Source organism: Tachypleus tridentatus, chromosome 6, assembly GCF_004210375.1.
Source record: "Tachypleus tridentatus isolate NWPU-2018 chromosome 6, ASM421037v1, whole genome shotgun sequence".
Classification (NCBI taxonomy): domain Eukaryota; kingdom Metazoa; phylum Arthropoda; class Merostomata; order Xiphosura; family Limulidae; genus Tachypleus; species Tachypleus tridentatus.
This window is the reverse complement of record NC_134830.1, coordinates 91,978,323-92,004,750: the sequence shown is the minus strand read 5'-3', so window position 1 is coordinate 92,004,750 and position 26,428 is coordinate 91,978,323. Positions and strand designations below refer to the sequence as shown.

Sequence of the window (26,428 nt, the reverse complement as noted above, 5' to 3'; positions counted from 1 at the left end):
TCATTTTAACATATCTTTCCCATGAACTGAGAATAGTTTGATGAGTGCTTGATTTGATAATTCTACAAATGTATTCTATTAGCAATGCAACAGTCTCATTGCATATTAAGCACAATGCTTTATTAGGTGATTCAATAATGAAGTAGTCACACTCCACTCTTTAAGAACATGACATTCAGAGTTAATTTTTCTCTTCTTCCCTTGTCCTGACATAACTAGGAATAGCTATGAACTCAAACATAAAGAAAACAGCAGAATTCACTGACACATACTGTGGTACATGGGTCAGGCATGGGACAAAACACTGTTTCAGGGCACTGGGATAAATAAGTATTATGATGCAATACTAAGTACCATGACATTTTTCCAACAAATAGAAAAGTGTATCATGCCTAGATTGGCTTTTGTTCAATTACATTTTATTTTTATATCATTAAAACTGAAAATGATTTAATTGTATCATTTTATTATTTTAATGAACTGTTAGCAGACCATGTCACAACTGGATTAGCTTTTGCTCAATTACTTATTTTTTGTTTCTTTAATATTAAAAAAAAATATTACTTTAATAAACTGTTGCCAGGCCAGATAAACCAAAGATGTAGGTCACATCTGGTCCATGGTCATAGTATGGAGACCCCTGATCTATATCATTAATGTAAATCAAAAAGTACAATGGTTGTAAGACTGAGCCCTAAGGTGTGCCACTTACAACATTAATCCAGTTTGACTGAACTTCATTTATAACAACCCTCTGTTTTCTTCCATCAAACCACTCTTTATCCAATTAGTTCACTTACCCCACATACTTCTAGACAAATTTTTTTTACAAGCCTTTTATTTGGTATTTTGTTAAATGCTTTCAAAAATCCAGATCTACACTTTAAATGATTTTGCAATGTATCTTTTATCAGACCTCTAAGACCTTTCCTCCACAGCTGATATGAAACTGATAGCCCTATGACTGCTGGAACAACTTCTATTACCTCCTTAGAAGACAGGAATAACATTAGTTAATTTCTAATCTGTTGGTACTTGTCCACTATTTAAGGACTTATAAAACAAATTATGGCAAGTGGCTCACATATTCAATCCTTGACCTCCTTTAAAACCCTCAGGAAAATATCTGGCCCAAGAGTCTTATCATTCCTTAATCTTTCCAATTTTATTTTAACAAGTTCAGAATTTATGCAATTGTCTTGTTCAACTTTTTCACCTATCAATTGCTTAAGATGAGAAATACTGCTTAAGTCTTCATTAGTTGTTAGTTGACATATTAAAACTGTCTTTCTATTGGTTATAAATGATATAAAATCTGAGAGAGTTTTAATGGCAATTTGTGAAAGAGAGGATGTGACAGGTGGGCATAGCAAGCGAGTTTAGCCTTTTAGATAATGTTTTTATACACAAAAGATTGAAAACTATGAAAATTAGACTGTTTCAGTAACATGTATATTATAATGTCTAAATTACATTAAACTCCATACCACAGAGATGAATGGTAAACAAGAGAATTGGCAAGACCTAGAGAACAAATGTCACAATGTTCATATAAGAAAATTGAGGGTTTAAGTAAATTTTTTGTTCAAAATTAAGAAATTAAAACTTATATAATATTATAATTTGATTCATTAGTATGTTTTGATGCCAAGTTTATTCACACAGATTGAAAATAAAATAGTAAAATTAAATTATAAATGTAATCCACTAAAACATGGCATGTACCCTTCACCTACCTATAGAGAGAGAGGGTTAACAGCAATGAAGATATTTCATAAAAAATCTACTTGCTAGTAATAAGCATATTATTATAATATACTTACTACTTTAACACCATAAAATCTTCCTTGCCTGATAATACTGGATTAGTTATCATCTGTCTATAAAAGAAAACCCTGATGATGTCTTCACATTACATTTAGTGGATTTCTGAAATATAATACAAAACATCAATTTTATTTAAATGATTTCCTGTTCAATTCACACACATAAAACCACCAGTTGTAGACATGATGTCAAAGTCAACATCATCATCAGCTAGACACCAGAAACAGATAAGTTTTTCCATTTTAGGGCTAAAAAGTTAAAAAGAACTACTTAAAAATCTATAAACATTTATGCAAAGGGTTGGAAAAACACTAACCTTAAAGCCACTAGATACTGTGCATATTTTAATTAGAGTTAAATCCACATCTGATAAGTCATAGGAGTTCTAATGGGAGCTAACTATTCAAATTGTACAGTGAATTTATACTTATACTATTATGAAAATATATTTATTGAAACTATGCATATCCAGATATTTTTACAATTTAATTTGCATAAATAATTCTAAAATATACAATGTTATTGACACCATTTATCCAACAATTAAAACCTGAAAATACTTCAATTCCTAACACACATACTCATTACTTAGATTTAAAATTAAAGTAACTGATAAAAAGGTACCAATATAAATATTTTTATAAAATATTTTGATTTTCTAATTTATGGTTTACCCTCCTTACACAGTAATGTGTCATATCCATCTGTTATAATCATTATAACTTTGCAGTTATTCAGATACTGTAAAATTTCTAATTACAATATTGTATTAATAATGTTGATATACTGATAGAAGAATTAATAGTTAATGGATTTAATAAAGGAATATTAAATAAAATTATTAAATTATTCTGTAATAAATACAAAGAAAGTAAAATCAGAGAAATTTTTATGAAAAATTACTACTAATTTTTGGTTAAAAATAAGGTAGTTTAAGATCTTGGCACTACTTTATGCAAATGTACACTTTGAGCTACATATAAATGCACAACAGCATTAGCATACTGATATGGTTCAATGGCATGTTAATTAGTGCCTCTACCATATTGGGGGAAGGAATGTTAACTTTAAAGAGGCAAGTTTTATCTTACTTACCCCCAAATGGTTTTACCTTATTTTCCCTATTTTTTATTTCATTTATTTATTTTTCATCTTTTTATGTTCATCTTCTTATTTTAACTTGAGAGAGCAGTCACCTTCCCACAACTGTCTGCAGGCAGTGAAGGGTGATATAGATCTCACTCCTAATTTCTAATCTTATGCAAAGCTAGCAAATTAGAGGTTAAGACTGATAGATAGTGCATCTCAACCACAATGTGAGTCCTACTTCTGCAGTCACCTCCAAAACCTAGAATATATTTTATAGCCCCATGTTATAGCTTGTATCCTAGGATCTTTTTAAAAATATGCAGCATATTTTGTTTAATTTTAATGTGTTTTGTTTATGGCTTAAAAATTTATGGTTATAATCTAAATATAGAGAGTCAGATAAAGAATGCCCAACCAAGACCTAAGACTTAAACAATACTCTCTTAAAGCAACAAGAAAAATTTAGAAGGTTCAAGTAACATGATGTTAACTTGCAACTGAACTACACAGCAAATGATTTGTAAGCATTTAAGCAAACCTACAACAAATTGTCACTTCTAAAAAAAATACTCACTTTAACAATCACACTCTACGACTATTTAAATCATAACCCTCTTATTAAATTTAAAGAAAACAGTTGTGTACATCTAACATACAATATATTTACTTGTACATTTCAGGAACATCAATTAAGTTTTAGATTTAATGATCCAAATGACAACTCAAAACAAATTATTAACAAAATAACACTTCACTTTTCATATATGTTGTTCCATACACCTGTATATGAATTTTATCAAAGTATAAAAAAGAAGCCAACCACCCTGTTAAAAAATCAAACTGTCTTAGCTGAAGATGACTCCTACCCTGCCAAAATGTAGTGTCTCCTAGTTCTGCTTTTCTCATTGTTAAGTATGAAAAAAGATGATGCATCAACACTATCAATTTCCCCTACAATCTTAAATATCAAAAACACACACCCTTTAATTCTTCCAAGAAAAAAAATTCAGAAATCTTAATCTTTCCTCATATGACAATCCCTACATCCCAGACACTATTATAATAACCTTTCTCTGAACCCTTTCCAACAATTCTATATTTTTCCTAAGGTAAAAAGGCCAGGACATAACACAATACTCCAAATGTGGCCTTATAAGTATTGTATACAGTGAAATTATAAGCTATTCAATATTTGCCCTACAACAAATAACAGCACTTTGCTTGGATTGTATAAGAGACTGATCAACCATTACAACAAAATCCTTTTCTTTAATCACATTTTTTAGTTATTTCCATCAAATTTATACTTATAATTTAAATTATAATAACCCAAGTGCATTATTTTGCATTAATTATAATTAAAAGTCATCTGTAATTTATTTGCTAAACTCACTAAATGACCTAAATCCTTTTGTAAAGCAGCAGCATCCTCTTCACAGCTAACAACCAAGGCCTTAATATTGTATGCAAATGTAACTAATTTATTAATCTATCCTTCATCAACATCACTGATGTAAATCAAAAAGGTCCTGAAGCTTATCACTGAGATACTCTACTTGTTACATTAATCCAGTTTAATTAAACTCCAATTGTAACAACCCTCTGCTTCCTTCCATTCAGCTACTCTTCTATCCAATTACCTAACTTATTCCTCACATCTTCTATTTGGTACCTTGTCAAATGTTCTCTGAAAATCCAGATATTCCAAATCTACATTCTTATTCTTATCTACTTAAGCAGTAACCTTTTCAAAGAATGTCAAAAAATTTGTAAGCCAAGACTTTCTTAGTGAAACAATGTTGTCTATACAATAAAATTGAAACTTTCTTAAATAACTTTGCAAAGCACCTTTTATCAGACTTTCCAAAATTTTTCCCACATCTGATGTAAGACAAAAATAATAGCATTGCTCATTTTAATAAAATTTCCAAGTTGTCCTTCAAACAACCTGGCCTGTTGTTTATTTAAAGCTGTATTGGTCATCCCCAAAAAAATACACAAGTCATCATAAAAGATCCAGTTAGATGACAATCCAAGAGTTTGATGTTTTTATGCATTAATTATTTCCAAAAAATACAATTAATGCTTAGTTAGCAATTTTACATGTTGATGCAACTAATTTTTCACATCTACTGTATTTCCTGGTGTCAGAGACAATATTTTTGTCAAAAAAAATTTACCCTGTGTTTTCCAGGCTGAAGGTGAAATTGCTCACAGGCCAAAACCTAAGCCTATAGAAAGCATTTCAATACTAGACAGTAATTCAAGCCCTTCCATATGACTCAGAATGAAATGTATATGTTACTTAGTATTATATAACAAATAAACAAACAAGAACAGGTTGCCATACATATGGTGCTGTAATACTGGCACTCTTTTTAACTCCTCAGGCTTAAAATAACATTACCACTGGTAATAATACAGACATTCCAGTGGTAATATAAGGTATATACTTTCAAAGGTAAATATGATGAGCATATACCTCACAAAAATGAGAAGTGGGCAAGAGGATTTTTGTACTGCAAGCCACTAAACAATCGACAAAACATCTTGGTAAGATTGATGGAAGTGCTGCAACCTTATTCTTACATTTTTTTCAAAATTTAGTTTATCAAAAGGAGATGTGTTTTTGACACTGGGAACATGGTAGTTCCCCAAAAACTTTCATTACATTGGAAAAAATAAGTCCAGACCACACCAATGTTACATAATACCATAAGGAAACAAACCGTCAGTGACATGTAAAACTTTCAAACAGAACAACAATCTTGACCAATCACATTCAATGTTTTCATTCCAACCAGTTAGGCCTGCCCAAGTATAGTACAGTAAATCTACATTTGAATTGGAACTCTCATTTTGAAATCAGCAACAGAAAAGATCAGACGTCTACAGCCCAATTCCAAAAATGTTTAACCTATAACTTTATTTTATCCTTCCTTTCTAGTCAATTTGAAAAAAACAAGAACACTATGGCTCTTTATTCAACAATGGCTGTATGCTATTTTTCAATAAGTATAAAATGAGGCTCCTAAACCCCCAAAGGTGGTCCCTACAGTGCTTCAAATGCCAAAGAAACCCAAATGTGCTGCTAACCTGAGCTGTGTTGGATGCTCTAGCCCACACACAGTTGAGAATTGCCCCAATCAGCAAAATGCAATAAAATGTGCAAGTTGCCAAGGCCCACAATACTGTGAAATACATGGCATGTCCCAAATATCAGGTGATGAGAAACAGACTCGACCAACTCACTATAAGCTATAACTGCACAAGCCCCAGCACCTACTGACTTCCACTCGCACATATACAACACCGACCACAAGAAACAAAAACCTCACTCCTTCTAACACCAACACAATCTTTTCAACCATCTACACAGTTCAACCTATTCTCTGTTACAACTGCAAAGACAACAAACAGTAAACAAAACACAAACACAACCACTCACTTTCACAACTAACACCATGTCAACAACCCACATCAAACACCTAAGAAACTGCTGTAGCTAACACACTCAGCAATACACAACACATATGAATATTAATTTTAGCAACTTCACAGTGAATTTATAACTGCCCTTTCTCACTGACTTATGCACACTTCCAACAACACACATCATCCCCTCTGTAGCATACATCCTCTCCTCATTAATCACATATACAACTCAGCCAGAAACTACTTTTCACTATCCACCTTAAAGTCACACCACATTACACTATAAACTAAAGACTAAGCATAAGGCACAAGATTCTATAACACATTAACATCTTTACACATAAGTTACATAAGGTTAGATCAGTGGTTCCCAACTTCTTGTGATCAAGTGTCTGTGAAGTCTAGCATCAATTGATGATGCTACCTACAACATTTCTGCTGTTTAAGGGTTAAAGACATTTTATTTATTATACTTCTTGCATTATAGTCATAACAACCAAGTCTTTTCTTAGAACTACTTCTACATTCAGTTTCAATGCTAAATTTTCTGTACAATATCAATGGTGACATAAAATGTTTTAAAACATCTACACAGCTAAACCCTAATCAAATTCATTGTTATTACTTTCAAAGAACATGTTTTACCCTGCTATTACTAAAACATCACATAGTAATCAAGTTTTTTAAATAAACTACACACCTTACACAGCAATAGAAACTACACTGAACAGACTTTAGTCATGTTGACTGCATACAGGTCTTCATTTTTTACATACAAAAAGAACACATTTGTTATACAGATAGTTCATACTCTACAAAAGCCCCAAAACATCATGATGCAATAAAACTTTAGCTTACAGATCAAAACTTTTATTATAGCTTAGCATATTTTACCATTAAAACTATACTTTGTTAATTTTTATAACATGCATATATGTGATAAAAAATAAGAAGCAAATAAAAACAAATGTTATGTATTACCATTTCAAAGAGAAGAACCACATTTCCATTAATTTATAACACTTAAGCTTTAATTTGTGTACAATTATGTAGACTTTGTATATAAACACTGATTATTAAAACTTGCAATTGTTTTATAAATTCTGCTTTTTGCCAAACTGAATTCTAAAGACAGCTGATATTGGTATTAAATCTTTAAAATAAAATACAAAAGAACATTTTGATCCTTCTTAAGTCATCTTTGGGTTAACAAAGAGTTTGCAAATGACCAATACTGGGCACATCTTAGAAACAAAGACGCAAATGGTTACACGACTGTGGAAGACATTGGAATCAGATATTAGGGTATTAATAAATAGAGATATGAAGATGTTCCATTGTATTGGTTCAATTTTGGTTTGAGTTCTTGAAAAAGTAGGGCTTCTTTGACTTTGCGTTTGTTTGTATTTATTTCCATACTTAGCATGTTAGTGTTTTCTATGGCTATGTTGTGCTTATTTGATTTGCAGTTTTCAAAACTGTGCAAAAATGTTCCCTTGTGTTCTTTAAATCTGGTTTCCATTTTTCTGCTTGTTTGTCACATATAGAAGTCATGGCTGTTGTTGCATTGTATTTTATAAATAATATTGGTGTTACACCCTTGTGCAAATTAATTGAAACAAGATGGAAAATTATGATTTTTTCAATTTTTTGCATTTTATTTCTGAGAATCCAAAAATTACTCACAAATTAATACGATATGACCACTTTTATTTTTCAGAAGATCATTAATCCGCTTTAGTATTGAGTCCACGAGTTGACTGCAATCTTTACTAATTTTTGGATTGCAGTACCACACCTCAATTATGGCCTCCATTAGCTTCTTTCATAGTACAGTCTTTTCCCTGAAGTCTTTTCTTTACAAATTGCCCAAAGATTTTCAATAGGATTTAAGTCTGGAGAGTTTCCAGGCCACTCCACCACCTTTATTGTCGTTGTGGTCATAAAATTCTTCACAAGTTTCGATGTGTGGCACAGAGCCAGATCTTGCTGGAAAATGCCAGATGCATCTGGAAACCTCTTTCAATTCTGGAATGACTCTTCTCTGCTAAACTTCGATGTACTGTGGTCCTCGCATCATACCTTCCATGAAATGTAAGCCTCTGATGCCAGAGTAGCTGAAAAAGCTCCAAAACATCTTCAAAAGATGTTTTACGAACTGATTAATGTGAGATTCTTGAAGTTTCTCACCTGGAGATCTGCGAACATGCAGACTTCTTTGACCCTGTATGAAGAAATGAGTCTCGACACTGAATAACATCTTCCTCCATTGTTCTTGCGTCCAGTTCTTGTATTTCAGACCCCACTGATACCGTTTTTTCTTCATTGAGTTGGTAAGAAGTTAATTTTTGACTGGTCTCCTTGCCCTTCTTATGCAATTTTGAATGATGTAATATTCCTCAAAATTTAGTCACATATCCCAAAAACTGATGGACCATACTGGAAAACACAGCTAATGATGCTGTCTGTGTGAAAAAATGACTATTAAAGAAAATCAGCAGGTCCAACGAGCCTACAGCGGCCACCATGCTGAAAATATTGTAAAATGACCATTTGTTTCAATTAATTTGCGCAAGGGTGTATGTTTGTCAGTGTAGTTTTTCCATAGTACTTATTTGTTTTGTACCTGGTTTTTAAATAAATTTAGCATTTATTGGAATGTTTAGTTTTATTTAGAAAAAAATTAAAATATTTGTTATTTTTTCACTAATACTGGGAATACATGGTATGCAGCAGTGTAAGATTTTAGTTTGTTGTTTCTTTGAATTGATTATTGTTTGTTGTTAATTGTACTGTTCATCTAGGCACGTGTGTATGCTTTTTTCAACAGTTTTCAAAGGAAATTTGTTGATGTTGATGAAGTGTTTTATTTGGTTGATTTCATCATTAATTTTATCTGTTGAACACAGTTTTGAGGTTGTGTTTATTTGGTTTCTTAATATACTGAGTTTTTGTTATTTTATGTGCTGAACCCCAGAGAATGTATAGTCAAGTATAAGTGATTTTATTTCTGTTTTAAACTGTGTATTGATTCTTGTGATCAATTGTGAGGTTGAGAAATGTTATTTGGTTAGTTTTTTCACAGGTGAACTTAATGTTGGGGTGTATGGAGTCAATGTGGTTGAAAACCAAGTGTGTGTTCTGTAGATGTGAATCCAGCAACTGCATCATCAAGATGTCTGGATCAGTACAGTAGTGGGTGCAAGGTTGAATTGATTGCTTGAGATTCAGTGTTAGTCATAAAAATGTTGGCTAGAACTGGTGACACTGGACTGTCCATAATTAAGCTATTCATTTGTATGTATTTTTGTTCATTGAACATAAAATTAGTTTTGGTGGTAGTAAATTCTATGAGAGTTGCTAATTTGTTGCTGGGAATGTGTATCAATGAGTTGGAATCTTGGATATAAAGTTCTAAAGCTATCTTGCAGGCTTCTAAAAGCTATGTTAAACTCAAAATACAAAGAACTGAATGACTTCCAGAAACAAAAACTCTTTTAAATTGTCCAACATGCATTGGACAGTGTATTGGTCCCCCACCTACTGATAATTTTTATCAAGCTTTCTCTGAAACTTCAACCCTTTTCATTATGGGTTGGGTAGAATCCATCCAGCTCATAACCATGAATGTATCTATGGAAGTAACTGTATTATGATATTTAATCATATATGCACATTTACAAAATTTTGCAGGTAATTACTAAACATTACAGGAGTTTTGTACATAAAATATCAGGTTTTAAAATTAAGTATTAAGATACTTCAATTAAAATTTTTTCATAAGTCTTTTTTTCAGAATGTTGACAATGCAACATGCAGAGTAACCTTAAGATTAAAAATACATTTTACATCAAATATTTTTATATTTTACATGTGAAATTTTTATAACCTACAGAATTGTTTTTCTCTATATATATTCTCGTAACCTCCATAAAAAAATTGGGAAATAAATGATTTTTTGTTCTAAAATGACTACAAATTTTTAATCTAAATAGCATAAATGTTATAACAGTATACATTTATGTATATATATTTCTTTTTTTCTACACTGACATTTCAGCCATTGCTAGCTAACTTTATAGAAGTTCCAATGATATAGTGCATGTACATTCATCTTACAGTATATAAAAGAATATAAAACTGACCTGTCTTAGTTGTGTTTTAGTTGACTAATATCTTGTAAAATACAATAATCTAAGCTATAATACATTGCTATATAAGTTTTTAAAACTTGTTTTTCATAAAACATAGCACAGAAAATAAAGTAAAGCAAACAATTCCCTTCTAGTTATGACCTTTATACTTGGTTGCTCCTTCTTGTAGCTTGCTAAGCCTTAAGAAATTTCACACATGCAGAATGTGAAACTTTTTTCTTAGGTTTTATATATAGATTTGAATAACCAAAAATATCATAAAATTACTATACCAATACCACAGAATTCCATTATAGCTTATGAAGTTTACTAACAGAGCTGTATTTGTGAGGAAAAATATGAATTTTCGATCAGGCAAAATACTCAACAGAAAGAGACACTACAGTCATATTTGAAAAGGGCTGAGAAATCTCCTTCTGAGGTTCTGATTGGTTATGCACATGTCATATACAGTATATAAGGAACCATTTTCAAAAATTGAAAGAGGTAAGAAGGGCCACAGTGTTTGATTTAATACATTAAGAAATATAAAGAAAGGATAGGAGGTATTTATTTTATATTCTAGCTATTAGATATTCATTATCAGAGTTCCTGATTTGTAACAAACTATAGATTTGTTATTTTGACAACATATGTAATTTGAACCAATGTGGCATTCGACATACTATGTGACACAAAAATTAATGCTTAGGTGTTTTTTTTAATATTTACTTTTAAATTAAGAAATTAAATCATGTGTAGCATGAAAATTCTAATTATAATCTAAAGTTTGTTACCAAACTTAATGACATAATTCATAAATTAGTAGTTCAATAAAACTTTGAATGCAAGTAAACAAATATGATGACATGGCCCTTAACCCATCACAATGGGGTTGAATGAACTGCACCCACCACATTCAAAGACAATCTTTTTAAAGAGTCAACCATCTTGTTAGAAAAATAAAGTTCTTTTGGTTGAAGACCATTTCAACAGTGCCAAAAATTTGTGTCTTATCTTACCATTTTCACAATTAAATACAAAATGAATTATCAATATTATCAATTCCTTTGATACTCATACACCATCTGATCCCAACGTTTTTCAAGAGAAATGTTCAGAAATCTTAACCTATCTTTATAAGATAACCTTTCTATCACAGCTATTATCCTAGTAGCTCTCATTTGAACTCTTTCCAAAAATTCAATGTCCTTTTTTGAGGTAAGTAGCCCAACACTGAAAACAGTATTCCAAACATGGCTTAACCAATGACTTATTTAATGACAATTACTTACAATATACTAAAAATAAATTATTAAAAGTTGCCATTTAAATGTCACAGGCTGGTTAAGAATTAGAAGCCATTAAGCCTAATATTTGTGTTATCCATGAAAAAATTACAAAGAATGTATAAAAAATAAATATGTAATTTCAGTAACTTGTATTTCATAATTTTCCATTATAAGCAAGAAAATGAGTATAGCATTTCTATCCATGTTGCTAGCATTACTCCTATGTAGGTAATCAAATGAGCCAAAGATGAAACCAGTATAGTACTGGCAAGTGAAACAACTTTGTTTTTTAAATCACAATTATAGTGACCTATACTCAAAACTCATGCAATGTAAATGACCGAAATGTAGTAATTGACATTTAACAGTAAATTTGAAACTCTTCTGAAGTGTGAACTAGCAACTGTTTTTGGTGCCTTCCACATTTCACTAGTGAAGCTGAAATATAATGCAGCAATTTCTTAGGTTGCTGGTGTTAATTTTAAACCCTGGATTTCCTTAAACACTCTACCTGTAGAGAGGGTTGCTGCTTGAACAGCTTTTTATATAAGAAACATCTGTTCACATTTGATAATTTCAGCATTTTCATCAAGTTACAAACTAAATATTAAAAAAAATAAGTGATGCAACCAAATCAAAGAAACATATGTTCCATTCTAAACATTTCAATTTCCATTAATAAAATTTGGCTAAGTCATGACTTACTGGTTATTTCTTAGTTCTGTCCTAACATTTGGATTAGTTGCTAAAGATAATTGTTTTTGCTACTTCTGGTTTTAATCTAAAACCACTTGTATAACATTTATACATTAAATGATATAACAATGTATTTACATTACTGAATATTAATCTAATACAGGAATTGTAGTATGTACAATTTCACTGTTTACATAGTGATATAATGTCAATTTTGAATCAAACCCAAGAACTCTTATATGCAAAATGAATGCTTTACAAAGTGAACTAAAGGATTAACCCACCAACATCTGCTAATAAAGAAGTTTAATATCTCAAACTACCAAAAGTAAAATAAGCACAACATACACACACAGGATAAAAACTAAACACAGAATACTTAAATGTAAAATTTTAAAATCAGACCAGAATCTTACAGTGGTATCCATAATATTCAGATTCTCTGAGTCAATAAAGAACTGAAAGAAATTTATTTAACCCAAACTGCTACCAGCATACATAAGTTACTTCACAATTCCAGGAAGGCATGACAGACAAATAGAACCAATACCTTTGTTTCAGCTAAATGATTAGAGTAAGTTTATGATCTTCATAAATCCAATATACAAAGACATTATTAACTAAATGCTGAACACTTGAATAAAAATATAGAAAAAAAAAACACCTACATATACCTCAATATGTTTTATACTAGTTAAGAAAGTACAAGTTTCATATTTTCTATTATTACAAAATGAGATGCTGAATACTATATACAACAATCACTAATTCATTTGTTCTACTGTGCAGTTTTTGCTCTTATCTATAAAAAGAATACTGACTTACTGGACTACTAGGATAATTCCACAGATGGATTATCTTTGGGGGTTAGGTTAAAACAATTTATTTTCTCTTAAAGAAAAAAGATAAATGATGCTCTCATTAAAGTTTGCAAGATCATCCAAGTCTCCATAACATATATGCCTTCGATTTCTTTACACTATATTCAGGAAACAAGATTAGAGGGCAGAAATTTATGACTTGAAACAGAAAGGCTAAAGTAGTTATAACAAGTTTATTTTTTTTATAGAATGATTTATCAGTATAAGTAATAGAGAATCATACTTTACAAGTTTAACCCTATGTCAATGGCTTGGTAAAAGAGTGCATGCTATAACCTGTTAACACTACTAATAGGGGCTAGGTGAAATACTCTTACCTCATAACCATGAAATAAATCCATGAAAACAAATACACTCTGATTTTGTTGATAATGTATGCATATCTTAACAAAACTTTGCAGATTCATACTAAACATTACAAGATTTTCTTACACAAAATATCAGATTTTGTTATTTAAGTTTAAAATTCAAGTAGTGTTTTCATCATGTCTTTTTCTTCTGTTTTGAATATTGACTATCTAATACACAAAGTTTGATTCTAAGATTAAAAATTTTAAGTTTACATACAAAATCTTTATAGCCTCCATATAACTATCAAATGTTTTTTTTTTTTTGTTTTTTTTTTGGGGATTTGTTCTTTTCACTACTGTATCTGTAATAAAAATTGTTTTGACTAAACTTGTAACCAATTTAAAAGATCAGGAAATAAATATGAATTATGCTTTTTTTCATTCTAGAATGACTACAAATTATAATACAAAACCACAAATGATTAGTTTAAACCTCCAACATTAGACCTTTATATATATATATGTGTGTGTGTGTCTGTAAAGGTCTAATGTTGAAGGTTTAAGCTATTTAGACTAATTATGATGTTACAGAAGTTGCATATGAAACAGCACATGTGCACTCATGTTACCATATCCAAGAATGTAAGACTAGCCCCTTTACTAAGTGACCTGTCTTTACCGTTTTCAGTAACTACTATTTTGTAAAATAGTCCCATTTCAGTTATATTTGCATGTATCATTATTATTTACAAATAAGTCCTTATTTTTCTTAAAAAAACAGAACATTAAATAAAGTATCACAAACAATTATCTTTTCTACTAAAAAATTTTGTACTTATTTGCAATTTGCTGCACATTGGCTACTAAGCCTCAATAAATGTCACATGTGAAAGATGTGAAACAAAACTTTTAGGTTTTGTGCATACACTTTGAAATAACCAACAATCACAACATAGTTTACCAAGGTTAGTAACTAAGTTGGATGTGGGTCTAAAAACATTTGAGATCACTAGTCTTATCTTAATGCTTAGAATCCAATGTTAAATGAAAAAATTTGTCTATTAAATACTTCAAGTAGACTAGGAAAACCACTATGTGACATTCTGAGCTTTTGATTGGTTATTCATGTGCCAAAAAGGCATACACAAGCATTTTCAAAACTAGAAAGATGTGGGTGAGGCCAATATGGTTGATTCAGAAAATGTAGCAATACCTTAGCAAAGAGAAAAAAAACATTCTTATTTTAGATTCTAGCTTGTTAATATTGGTAAATTAAGTTACTACTTCACAATAAACTATATATGGATGTCATAAACATCAAATGTGAACCAACGATGTATTCAATATGCCACATAACACACAAAAATCAAAATTATCAAAATCTAGAATTTCTATTTTGGTATTTACTTTTAAATTAAGAAATTAACAAATGTATAATAATAAAATTTGAATTATAATATAGTTTGATATTAAAGCTTACTGACAGACATTCATAACCATTGGCATACTGAGGGGGGTTAGTCTGCTTCAAGTGACAGCCAGAAGGGAGGGGTCCAATGGGAGTTGAAATACAAGTTAAGCCAAATGAAAAATCTGTCAAAGAAAGAAAAGAGTTCAAAATGTTCAAACTATTACAACAGCTTAATGTTAATTTCCACTATATATATATTTATTGGCAATACAAAATTTACAAACAAATAATTAAGTGTTTGATACAAACTACATCAAAAGGCAAATGTCTGCTGATATTTGTTGAGCATAGCCAGCTGGCTGCAACTGACATTCCAAGTCTTGTTCATTTGACACTGACTCCACATACACAAGGTATGTTTCATTAAATAATTATGATAGAGCATATGACTGTTATCATAGTGATGTTTAAGTGTTCACAAATGCATTTTCATGATTTTATAGAAATTCATTTTATGAATGTTGGTCCCTGTGACTACTGATGATCAGTAAAAAGACACAAAGTTTGTACTAAACTTTAGACTTCACTTTTTTCCTACAACCATGCCTATATGATCTTCCTTTGCATGGTCACAAAGAAAACACCATCAGCAAATGAAAGAAACTTCAGGGAATTGGTAAAGATGCTTTAAAATTATGATCCAGTTTTGACAGAATGATTTGTAAGGATTAAGCATTCTATCCCATCTTTGAAGAGAGTAGCTTCATATTTATCTCCAAAGATTCAGAATGAGTTTATTTGCCTTTAGGAGAATTACATTAAAGAGAAAATAGTAACTGATGTCAAGAAGCAAAGTATTTTGGGATTGTTTTCAACAGCAATCCTGATATGTATCACACTGATCAGGTGTTTGATCAGATACATCCATACAGAATGTGAAGTTGAAATAAAGGAATCATTCTTGGGCTCCTTCTCTACTGCTGAGCTCAGTGTTAGAGGCAAAGAAATGGACAGCATTAGTGTTTCTGGAGTTTATTGTTAAATGGGAATTTTGTGAATCTCTGCCAAGCTTATCACAATGTTTGAGATTCTTTTTGACTATCTGTGTATCTCCTGCTTCATGTGAAAGAAACTTTTCCAAATTGAAATTGATAAAATATTCATTTCACTCAACCATGAGTTAAACAAGATTGACACATCTAGCTCTACTTTCAGTTTAACATGAATATGCAAAGAAGGTGAATTTGATAAAGTCATTGATCAATTTGCAGAAATTAAGGTTCAAAAGCAGAGACTGTTAATCCTCTTGATTTATTTTTGAAAAACAAGCTGAGCATTTAGACTAGATTTCCCTATAATTTTTGTATAAAATAATATGCTGTATTGCCTGTTCACTGAATTTTTAATGTGCTGCATTTTTCATAATTCCATGTTGCTTTTGACAGTAATGTTTAAAAATCTATTTGCAAACATTTTTCTGTGTGTTTAAATTTTAAAATTATTTATGGCAGGATGCCAAGGGAAGGATCCATCCTGAGTGCCAAATACTTAAGGTATGCCCCTGTTCATAACATTGTAGTTCACTAACATTTTTAATGCAAGTCAACAAACATGACACCCTTTGACCTATCATTCATGTCAACAGAATTGAGTTATGATCAAAATTAAACTACTTTATTATCATTACATGTCAATAAGCTTTGACTTAATCACACAATACAGCTTTTTATACTCTAAGTTTTGATTTCTTAAATTGAATAAGAAATTGTTTAAATTAATTCTTTGGCTTCACTTCTGTATGCCATGTGAATGACTTTACACTCTGAATTGTTCATTTTAGATTTTCACTAAAGATCTGTGTGCAAAAAGTCTTTCATTACCAGTCTAGTACAAAGTGATTTCATGATATGATTAAAAAAACTATTCTCCATCCCTAAAATATCAAATATTATTACATAATCTCAAAACCTCCAAAATATACATTTTAAACATTTGTTTTCAGTAACACTATATTTTATTATTTTCTATACCCTAACTATGAAGGGTCTGTCACTTGACCAATCTCATAACAACCATAAATGAAATTAGAAAACAAATTATGCTTTATATAAGCAGGGATGATTACATATTATAACAGAAAAATACAACTGTTTAGTTTAAGTCTCATAACACTATGTTTATTATTTTTTATTATACTGACCTTACAGTCATACATAACTAGCATTACATAACTTGCACTGACAGTCCACATGCACTGATGTTATGTATCTAATAACATAAAACTGACCTTTATCCTTCCCTTCTTGACTGTTTTAGTGAACTAGTATTTTGTAATGTATAGTCACCTTTCTATTATTATACATTATATATACACTGCTGCTTAAAATCTTAAGACCAATGAACAAAGAAAAAATGTGCATTTTGCATTATTAGACTCAACCATTTATTTGAGTAGAGCTTCAAAAGATGACAATAAGAAAAGGGAAAATCAAAATAAATTTTTTAGCAATTAATAGGGAAACTGTAAACACTGAAATTAGTCTAAATACTAGCTGGTCAAAAGTTTAAGACCATGCTGAAACGAAGCGTTAATCGGTAAACATGTAACAAAAGTTAGTCATTTGTTCTCAAGCATTAGCATTATCAACATCTCCCATTGGCATCTTCTGTGTTACATTGGGTAAAAACATTGCAAATGCTAAAAAGTTGACAGAGTCTGAACGTGGTAGAATTGTCAAGCTGCAAAAGTAAGGTCTCTCTCAATGTGCCATCACTGGTGAGATTGGGTGTAGTAAAACTGCTGTTACAAATTTCTTAAAAGACCCTGATGGATATGGAACGAGAATTTCAAGTGGTCGGCCCAAGAAAATTTCACCAGCATTGAGCTGGAGGATTCAACGGGTTGTCCGGCAAGACACCAGCCGATCATCAAACCAGATTAAGGCCCTTATAGATGCAGAATGTAGCTCAAGAACAATAAGACGGAATCTACAAAAGAAAGGTTTTAAAAACCATAAACTTCTTCAAAGGCCACGCCTTCTTCTACACCACAAAACATCTTGGTTAAACTTTGCTGAGAAGCACCAAACATGGGGCGTAGAAAAGTGGACAAAGGTTTTGTTCTCTGATAATAAAAAATTTAACCTGGATGGTCCAGAGAGCTTCCAACGTTACTAGCACGATAAGGATATCCCACTGGAAACATTTTCTACATGACACAGTGGAGGAGGTTCCATCATGATCTGGGATGCTTTCTCCTTCCATGGAACAATGGAGCTTTAGGTTATACAGGGACATCAAACAGCAGCTGACTACATTGGCATGTTGGAGAGAGCATTGTTATTGACTGAAGGTCCCCGCTTGTGTGGAAATGACTGGATCTTTCAGCAGTACCATGCTGCAATCCACAATGCCTGCAGGGCAAAGGACTTTTTCATGGCAAATAACATGATTCTTTTGTACTATCCAGTGTGTTCGCCCAAACTAAACCCCATTAAAAATGTTTGAGGGTGGATGGCAAGGGAAGTCTATAGAAATGGGCATCAATTCCAAACAGTGCATGATCTTCATGAAGCCATCTTTACCACTTGGAATAACATTCTAGCCAGCCTTCTGCAAACGCTTATATTGACCATGTCAAAGCAATTATTTAAAGTTATTTACAATAACAGCCGTTCAACTCACTACTGAGACCTCTTGTGCATTTCCTACCCTGTTTAAGACTTCTTTTTGGTATAGTCTTAAACTTTTGACCAGCTAGCATTTAGGCTAATTTCATACTATTCACATTTTCCCTATTAAATGTTAAAAAAATTTTTTATTTTCCCTTTTCTTATTTATCTTTCAAAGCTCTACTCAAATAAGTGGTTGAGTCTAACAATGCAAAATGCATATATTTTCTTTATATTCATTGGCCTTAAAATTCTGGCAAGCAGTGTGTGTACATAGATTATTACTATTTAGAAAGAGATTATTAAACTTATAATTATTAAAATATAGAACAATAAATTAAGTAAAGCAAACAATTATTTCATTTAGCTATGACCTTTGCCTTTGAACTCAGTTGCTGCTGGACATTGGTTGATAAGCATTTCAAAATTTCACACATGGAAGATATCAAACTTATTTAGGTTTTATATATATAGCTGAATAACAAAAAAAAAAAAAAAAAAAAAACAAACACCATAAATAACTATAGTGATACCACAGAATTCCACTGTAATTTATTAAGCTTATTAACTAACAGGTATTTAGATTTTAATAAATAAGAAACTTCAAGCTGACTAATGATACAACCAACCTCATTGAAATCTTGGATCAAAAGAATGTGGTAACCTTTTCAAAGTATAAAATGTCTGAGAAAACATCTCTGGGAATATTCTGAGCTGTCGATTGGTTATTCGAGTAATATATTGTAGTAAGAATATATAAGGAGCCTTTGCAAAAAATGGAAAAAACTTGAATGGGGCAACTATGTTTGTTCCAGTACACATAGACCATAACTCAGCAAAATAAAAAGATGCGTGGTTCTTACTTTATATTCTAGCTTGTCAATATTAGTATGTTGAGTTCCTAATTTGTACAAAACTATAAACATGGTATTTTGACATCACAAACATCTAATTTCAATCAGTACTGCATTCAACATACCATATGACTCACTGAAATCTATATATGTCTTCTTTTAATATTCACTTTTAAATTAAGCAATTAACTTATATATGTTATCAAAGTTTGAATTATAATCTACAATACAATTCCAAATTTATTAACTTAAATTCATAAAATAGTGGTTCAATAAAATTTTGAACACAAGATAAACACAATGACATCCTTTTACCCATGACCTGTCACAAAAGTTAAAAGTGTGATCCATATTACAATAATTCAAATGCATATCTTTACACTTAACTTAATTAGTCATATCCATATGACAAATTGTCAATTTCAATATTCTGAATAGTCATAAGTACTGAGGTTCAATGTCATTAACAAACTCTACTAATTAATAATTTGTCTCTACAACTGTCAGTTTATATAAATGTATTAAAAAAAATTAATATTCACAATGTTTCCAGCTAGGACACCCTTGCTCTGGTGATTTTAAACTGTAACTGCAAGAAGGGCATCTTAGCCAAAATGTTGTGAATGTTGAAACTTCTTCATAGTATAATTTTTTCCTTTATTTTTATTTCATCATACCACAACAGTTCTTTTAGCTTATTAGTAAGAATGATTCAATGTGATAACACACTATGAATGACTTGAAGCACTTCAGTTAACTGGTCTTTTTCCATAACATTCTCCATTGCGATCGTTTTGGTTTTTTTTGGTACCTTATCAAAAAAAAAACATTTTCTACTGTTCAGATAAAGTAACTCACTCATATAAAATTTATGGATAAATAATTTAAGTGATTTAAATTCATAAAATAGTGGTTCAATAAAATTTTGAATGCAAGTCAACAAATGTGATAACATGGCCTTTGACCCATGATCCGTCACAAAAGGGTTAACAATGAACATTAACTTCCTATCAGATCAAGTGACCTAGTTAATGTGAGACTTAAAATGAACCTGATAATGAGTGTAGCTAATTAAGTATACTTTTTTCCCTACATTATTATAAAGATGAAATACATTGTTTCACCAGACTGCACTTAAAACAATCTGGTTACAGATCTGAAGAAAGAATGTTTAAAGAAATATGCCAAAGACAGTGTTAAGTGACAGCAGCAACTACACAAACTGTCAGTGTTTCATCATGTAATAAATATTGTGAACACCCAGTAGCTAAATCTGGATATATCACACCAGTTACCCTCTCTCTCTAGCACTACTCAAACATGTTGGGTATCTTAATTGATGTTTAAGATTCGGAAAAGACAGGCTAGGCTTCAATTACAAAATTTTAATTTTTCTCAGAGAATAACTGGCATAAAGAATGAATTGCCATCAACAGCAGTAGAAGCTGGCACACTAAATGGGGTAACTGATAACTTTCTGAAAAATACAAGGGAAATAAAAGTATGCATGAATAGTCTTGTCTGAAGAACAGTTTGATGCTATAACATATGGAAAACAATAGACCATTTGTCCATCAAGCTATCCTTCAGACAAGACTATTAAAATATCCTTCTATTATTCAAATAAATTATGCTATGTTTCAGTTTTCATTGGGCAGGAGAGTGGGTGCAAAAAAGGGCCTTGACAGTTGAAAATGAATGTAGCTTGGTCTCTTGTTGTCCATTTTCTAAAGATCTCTCACCTATTTCCTTTTGAAGCCCTAAATTTATATTTACAAAAAACAATCTTTATTAGTAATTAATCCAAAGTGGTTCTCATAGTTAAAAAGTAAAAAAAAAGAGATGACATGTGCCAATTTCTTTTCAAGACCAATATATTTATTGTGAAATTTAAGGGGTTAAGATTATTTTGGACCACTTCTTTCTTTGCATATTCTTGAAGGACTACATCATCTCTACAAAAATAAGTATCATTTAACCTTGCCCTAAGTTGATTTCATAAGTAGAAAAAAAGCAAAGATAGCATATGTGCCAACTTCTTTCTGAAAGCTATATATCTACTGCAGAAATTTTACAATGCTCAACAAAAATGCAAGAAAGTTAATGTTTGTTTAAATATTAACTAGATATGTAATCATATCAAAAGCTCAATTTTAATAAAATGAAGTTGATTCTATGATTATAATACACAACTGAACATAAATGTGTTATTTGAATAGTCTTTTTCTATTCTCTGTAGGTGTAATGTCTTGAAATCCATGAAATAATGGATGTTTGGCTATCGACCCAATCAGGACATATTCTTCATTGTAAAAGAAAACAGTAAAAGTTGTAAATTAATGTAACAGTAGCATTAAGTCAGAAAAGAGAATAACTCACTGTATAAATAAAACAGATCAGTGTTAAATGCAAAGAAAAAGTAGCCTAAAACAATTTAATCCTTTAAGTTTCACAACAAATATATAGCTTTTAAAAAGACGTTGGTACATGTGCAATCTTTGCCTTTTTTTACCTATGAAACCCATTTTAAGACACATTAAAGCATATTAATTTTTGTCAAGATGTACCTCTATAAATATGCAGAAAGAGGTAGCTCAGAACAATTCCTTAAATTTTGCAATAAATATATAGCTTTTAGACACAAGTTGGGATATGTCTATTTTTTTAACCTATGAAACCTACACTAAGTCAGCAAAACAGTTAAGTTTCTGTAGAAGATATTTTTCCCCTTGAATACTATGCAGAGAAAAAGTATCCTAAAGTAATTGAACCCTTTATATTCACAGGGTAATGATTACTCTAAACAGATGTGAATAAGATGCTACATGAGTAAGATGTTGTGAACTAGAAGCCAACTTCAGTCTTGTTCCTTTAACCTTAAATTTACTACCTCCACATCTGTAGGCAATCCATTTCAAAGACCAACTAATCTGTGTCAGCTAAAGATGATTTCTGCCCTGTCAAAATTGATATTTTTGTCCCCTGATTGTACCATTCTTATCATTAAGTGTTGTGGCAAGTTCCTTAGGATACCAAGAGTTTTACCAAATGTAGAACAAAAAAAAATGTAAAAATTAACTACAAAAAATATTGCATGAGGGAGTAGGAATGTCACAAAAATCTTAGCAAGAGGGTTAGGAAAAGTTTGGAAAGTACTGCTTTAATCCCTTCATTCAGATCTCTAATTTTTCAAACAATTTCAAAGACCTTAACCTATCCTTTTTTGACAATGTTTCCATCACAAAGACTTACTCTTGAAATATTTCAAATAATTTAACTTCTTCCTAATGTCTGAACACAAAATAAAATTAGGATGTCCTACAAGATTGATCAACAAGAACATTTAAAGATGCATAACACTCAAGGTTATTGCCATCAAAATTATATTTAAAATTCAAATTCAGAAAACCCACATGCATTACCTTGCATTTACTGTAATCAGAAGGCACCTGCCATTTATTTGCCCAGCTTGCCAAATGATCCAAGTTCTTTTGCAAAGCATCCTCCTCCTCCTCACAATCAGCAATATACAAGACCCTTAATGTCATAAGCAAATTTAAGTAATTTATTGGCTATTTCTTCATCTATGTCACTTATATAAATCAAAAACAAAAAAGGTCCCAAGAATGAGCACTGAGGTACTCACTTGTGACGTTGATCTAGTTTGACTGAATTCTATTTATAATAACCTGCTGCTTTCTTCCATCCAACAACTTTCCTATTCAATGACCCTCTCTAAATCAACAGAGATTAGTGTTTTAACACTTTTTTTAAGTGGCACCTCATCAGATGCTTTAATATCTATATAAGCCAAATTCACACACTTACCCTCATTTACATAAGTAATGACCTCTTCAAAGATTGTCGAAAGACTAGTATTGTAAGATTTACCCTCTTTAAGCTATGATAACTATTCAAAACATATTTAAACTTTGTTAAATGGCTTTTCAAAGCATCTTTTAACAGAATTTCCAACATGAGTTTAATAAGCTTATAATTACTAGGATGAATTATATTACCATTCTTAAAAATAGAAGTAACATTAGATAACTTTCAACCCTCTGGCACCTTACCACTAGTTAATAACTTACAAAAGTACAGTAGTAAATGGCTCACGTATTTGATCTTTAATCTCTTTGAAAACCCCTGAAGAAATATCTGGCTTAGGAGCTATTATTAATCAAACTTCCTAACCTTCTTCCCAACAACTCATAATTAACAGGATTTTTTTTTTTTACTTTGTTTCCACCCAGCAACTGTTTTTGATGAAGAATCCATAAATCTTCATCAGTTAAATTTCAAAAAAGAATATAAAGTTATTATGAAGCAAGCTTGCAACTATCATATACAAGCACTCCTCTATCATCCCACAAAAGCTTGCTCTCATTTTACACATTGTAATTTTGAAAAAAATATAGTTAATTCCTATCTACAGCCCAATTTTTTCTTATACCCCTTTTCCATCTCTAAATTTCCTGTCTGACCAACGTTTTTCTACAATCCTCCAGGTCCATTGTATCAGCTAAGTGACACAGTAGCACAAGCACTAACAGTCAATTTAAACTTGTATTGATTAGTCTTCTTGTTAACTTTAACTCGTACTTTTTATAAACCAACTTGTTTTGTTTTTTATTATTTGCAACCAACCCTTTTTTTGTCCACTTCAAATTCTGAATTTCCATTATATTACTAAATTCACACTCCCAGAGATTCGTCACGCCTAATCATAAGCCTAGATATAAAGCATATGGTACGACGATGAACAGTAAGTCCATGTGCATACGCGGTTATACTATCTCACAGACTTCTTACTAAAACCAAACTTTATTGAAGTTAAAACATTGTATCTTCTATTCACGAGTAACGGCATAAACTATCTAAAGTAGCATGTAGTATGAGAATTACTTATTATTCGGCTATCAACTTAAGCTTGCTATTAATACAAAAATAAACACAATCACAAATTAAATACTGTTGGTTTGACATTATAATTTATTAACTTAAACTATTAAAAATTTGAATTTGAATCATATTGATAAATGTATGGTCTGAAGCCGTGAAGACCGAAATGGAGTTGAAACTTTATTTGAAATCCCAATTGATTTCTGTTATATTGTATTGATTATAAAATTTTAACAAAAGATGTGATGAACTTGCATTAACTGTCTTTAAAATAAAATTTTTACATCACATATCACATTAATAGTTATATAATTATCTATTTTATACTTAATTCATAACTTACCAATATATGATACTTCTATTTCTAAAACGTCGACTATCTCGATGACAGCATCAACCGTTAGGTTACCACACCTCATTCTCACAAATAACTCGTGATACGTGATATTACGAAGCGGAAGTAATAATTACAAATAAAATGGCAAATTGTTTTTAAAGTAAACTTTCCCCTTTAAATATTAATATATTTAACTAAGAAATGTAGATTTACTATAAAGTATAATTAAAAAGACCCTGTACCAGACACTCAAGTTTGTATAAGAATTAGTTTGATGAACCAACGGACTTGTCTGGCAATTCATTAAGTAACACACAATAATAATTTTATTTTATCAGAAGATACAACTTTTACAGTACGGAAGAATACTTTTAAAACGGGTACGACAATTCCATAATTGGTGCGATCATCCTCAAGTACTCAAGTTTTGACGGAAAAACGTTTTGGTATTGAAATCAACACTCAACAATTGGTAGTGATCACTGACGCGTCTATATCAATCAGAGTGAACTGACATGTTATTATTCATGAATGACCAGGAAAACAAACCAAAAGATGAATAATTATGAAAATGTCCATAAAATTAGAAATGACTTGATATATGACGATTAAAGACCTGGTTCAGTTTGTTTTGAATTTCGCACAAAGCTACAAGAGAGCTATCTGTTCTAACCGTCCCTAATTTAGTAGTGTAAGACTAGAGGGAAGGCAGTTAGTCATCATCACCCACCACCAACTCTTGGGCTACTCTTTTACCAACGAATAATGGGATTGACTGTAAAATTATAACGTCCCCACGGCTAAGAGAGCGAGTATGTATGGTGTGACGGGGATTTGAACCCGCGACTCTCAAATTACGAATCGAGTGTCTTAACCACCTGGCCAGTTCAGTGCCTATAATAATAATGTTTGATTTTATTTATAAGACTTTTATTAGTTTCATTCTATTAATATCATGTTATGGTTTTAATATCATAATACTCTATTCAGAAAAAAAACTATATTTATTTTTTGTTCCTATATTCATGGATTTGAGAAGAAAGTTTCTGATGTTCTTTAAACCTGATGTTCAAGTTACTTCCTGTTTCACATACGTAAATGGCTGGGGATTTTTTACACTTTATTTGTCCCCTACTGATACAGCGTGTATTACAATGCTAAAATCAGGGGTTCGATTCCCCTCGGTGGACTCAGCAGATAGTCCGATGTGGCTTTGCTATTCGAAAACACAAAACATTTTATTTTGTAAATGTTTCCCAGTTGAGTGGGTTTCTTATAAAATTTATTTAAAAGTAGTTACACAAATTATTGTTTGTTTTGGAATTTCGCACAAAGCTACTCGAGGGCTATCTTTGCTAGCCGTCCATAATTTAGCAGTATAAGACTAGAGGGAAGGCAGCTAGTCATCACCACTCACCGCCAACTCTTGGGCTACTTTTTTTACCAACGAATAGTGGGATTGACCGTCACATTATACGCCCCCACGGCTGGAAGGGCGAGCATGTTTAGCACAAATTATTAAACAATTGAAAAAAAAGACAAGATACATTCAATAAACAAACGAACTAAAAATTCCACAAAATAAAAGAAATATTCAGTAAAGGAATACA

General features: G+C 31.2%; 1 protein-coding gene across 17 annotated transcripts in view; it reads right to left on the bottom strand.

The window, feature by feature from the left end:
* Positions 1–24,957, bottom strand: part of LOC143253043 (ras-like GTP-binding protein Rho1) — a 59,504-nt gene extending 34,547 nt beyond the window's left edge. The window contains exons 1-4 of one of the 17 annotated variants that reach the window (XM_076506134.1): positions 24,825–24,934; positions 15,124–15,236; positions 7,052–7,110; positions 1,852–1,929 (exon numbers count right to left, since the gene is read on the bottom strand). In XM_076506134.1, coding sequence (XP_076362249.1) covers positions 1,852–1,876 — 25 coding nt within the window. In that variant the 5' untranslated portion in view covers positions 1,877–1,929; positions 7,052–7,110; positions 15,124–15,236; positions 24,825–24,934. Of the gene's footprint in view, positions 1–1,823; positions 1,930–7,051; positions 7,111–15,123; positions 15,237–23,001; positions 23,117–23,225; positions 23,250–24,824 lie in introns of those variants that run through there. The other 16 variants (XM_076506138.1, XM_076506145.1, XM_076506147.1 and 13 more) reach the window with 16 other exon arrangements.
* Positions 24,958–26,428: the final 1,471 nt, after the last annotated feature.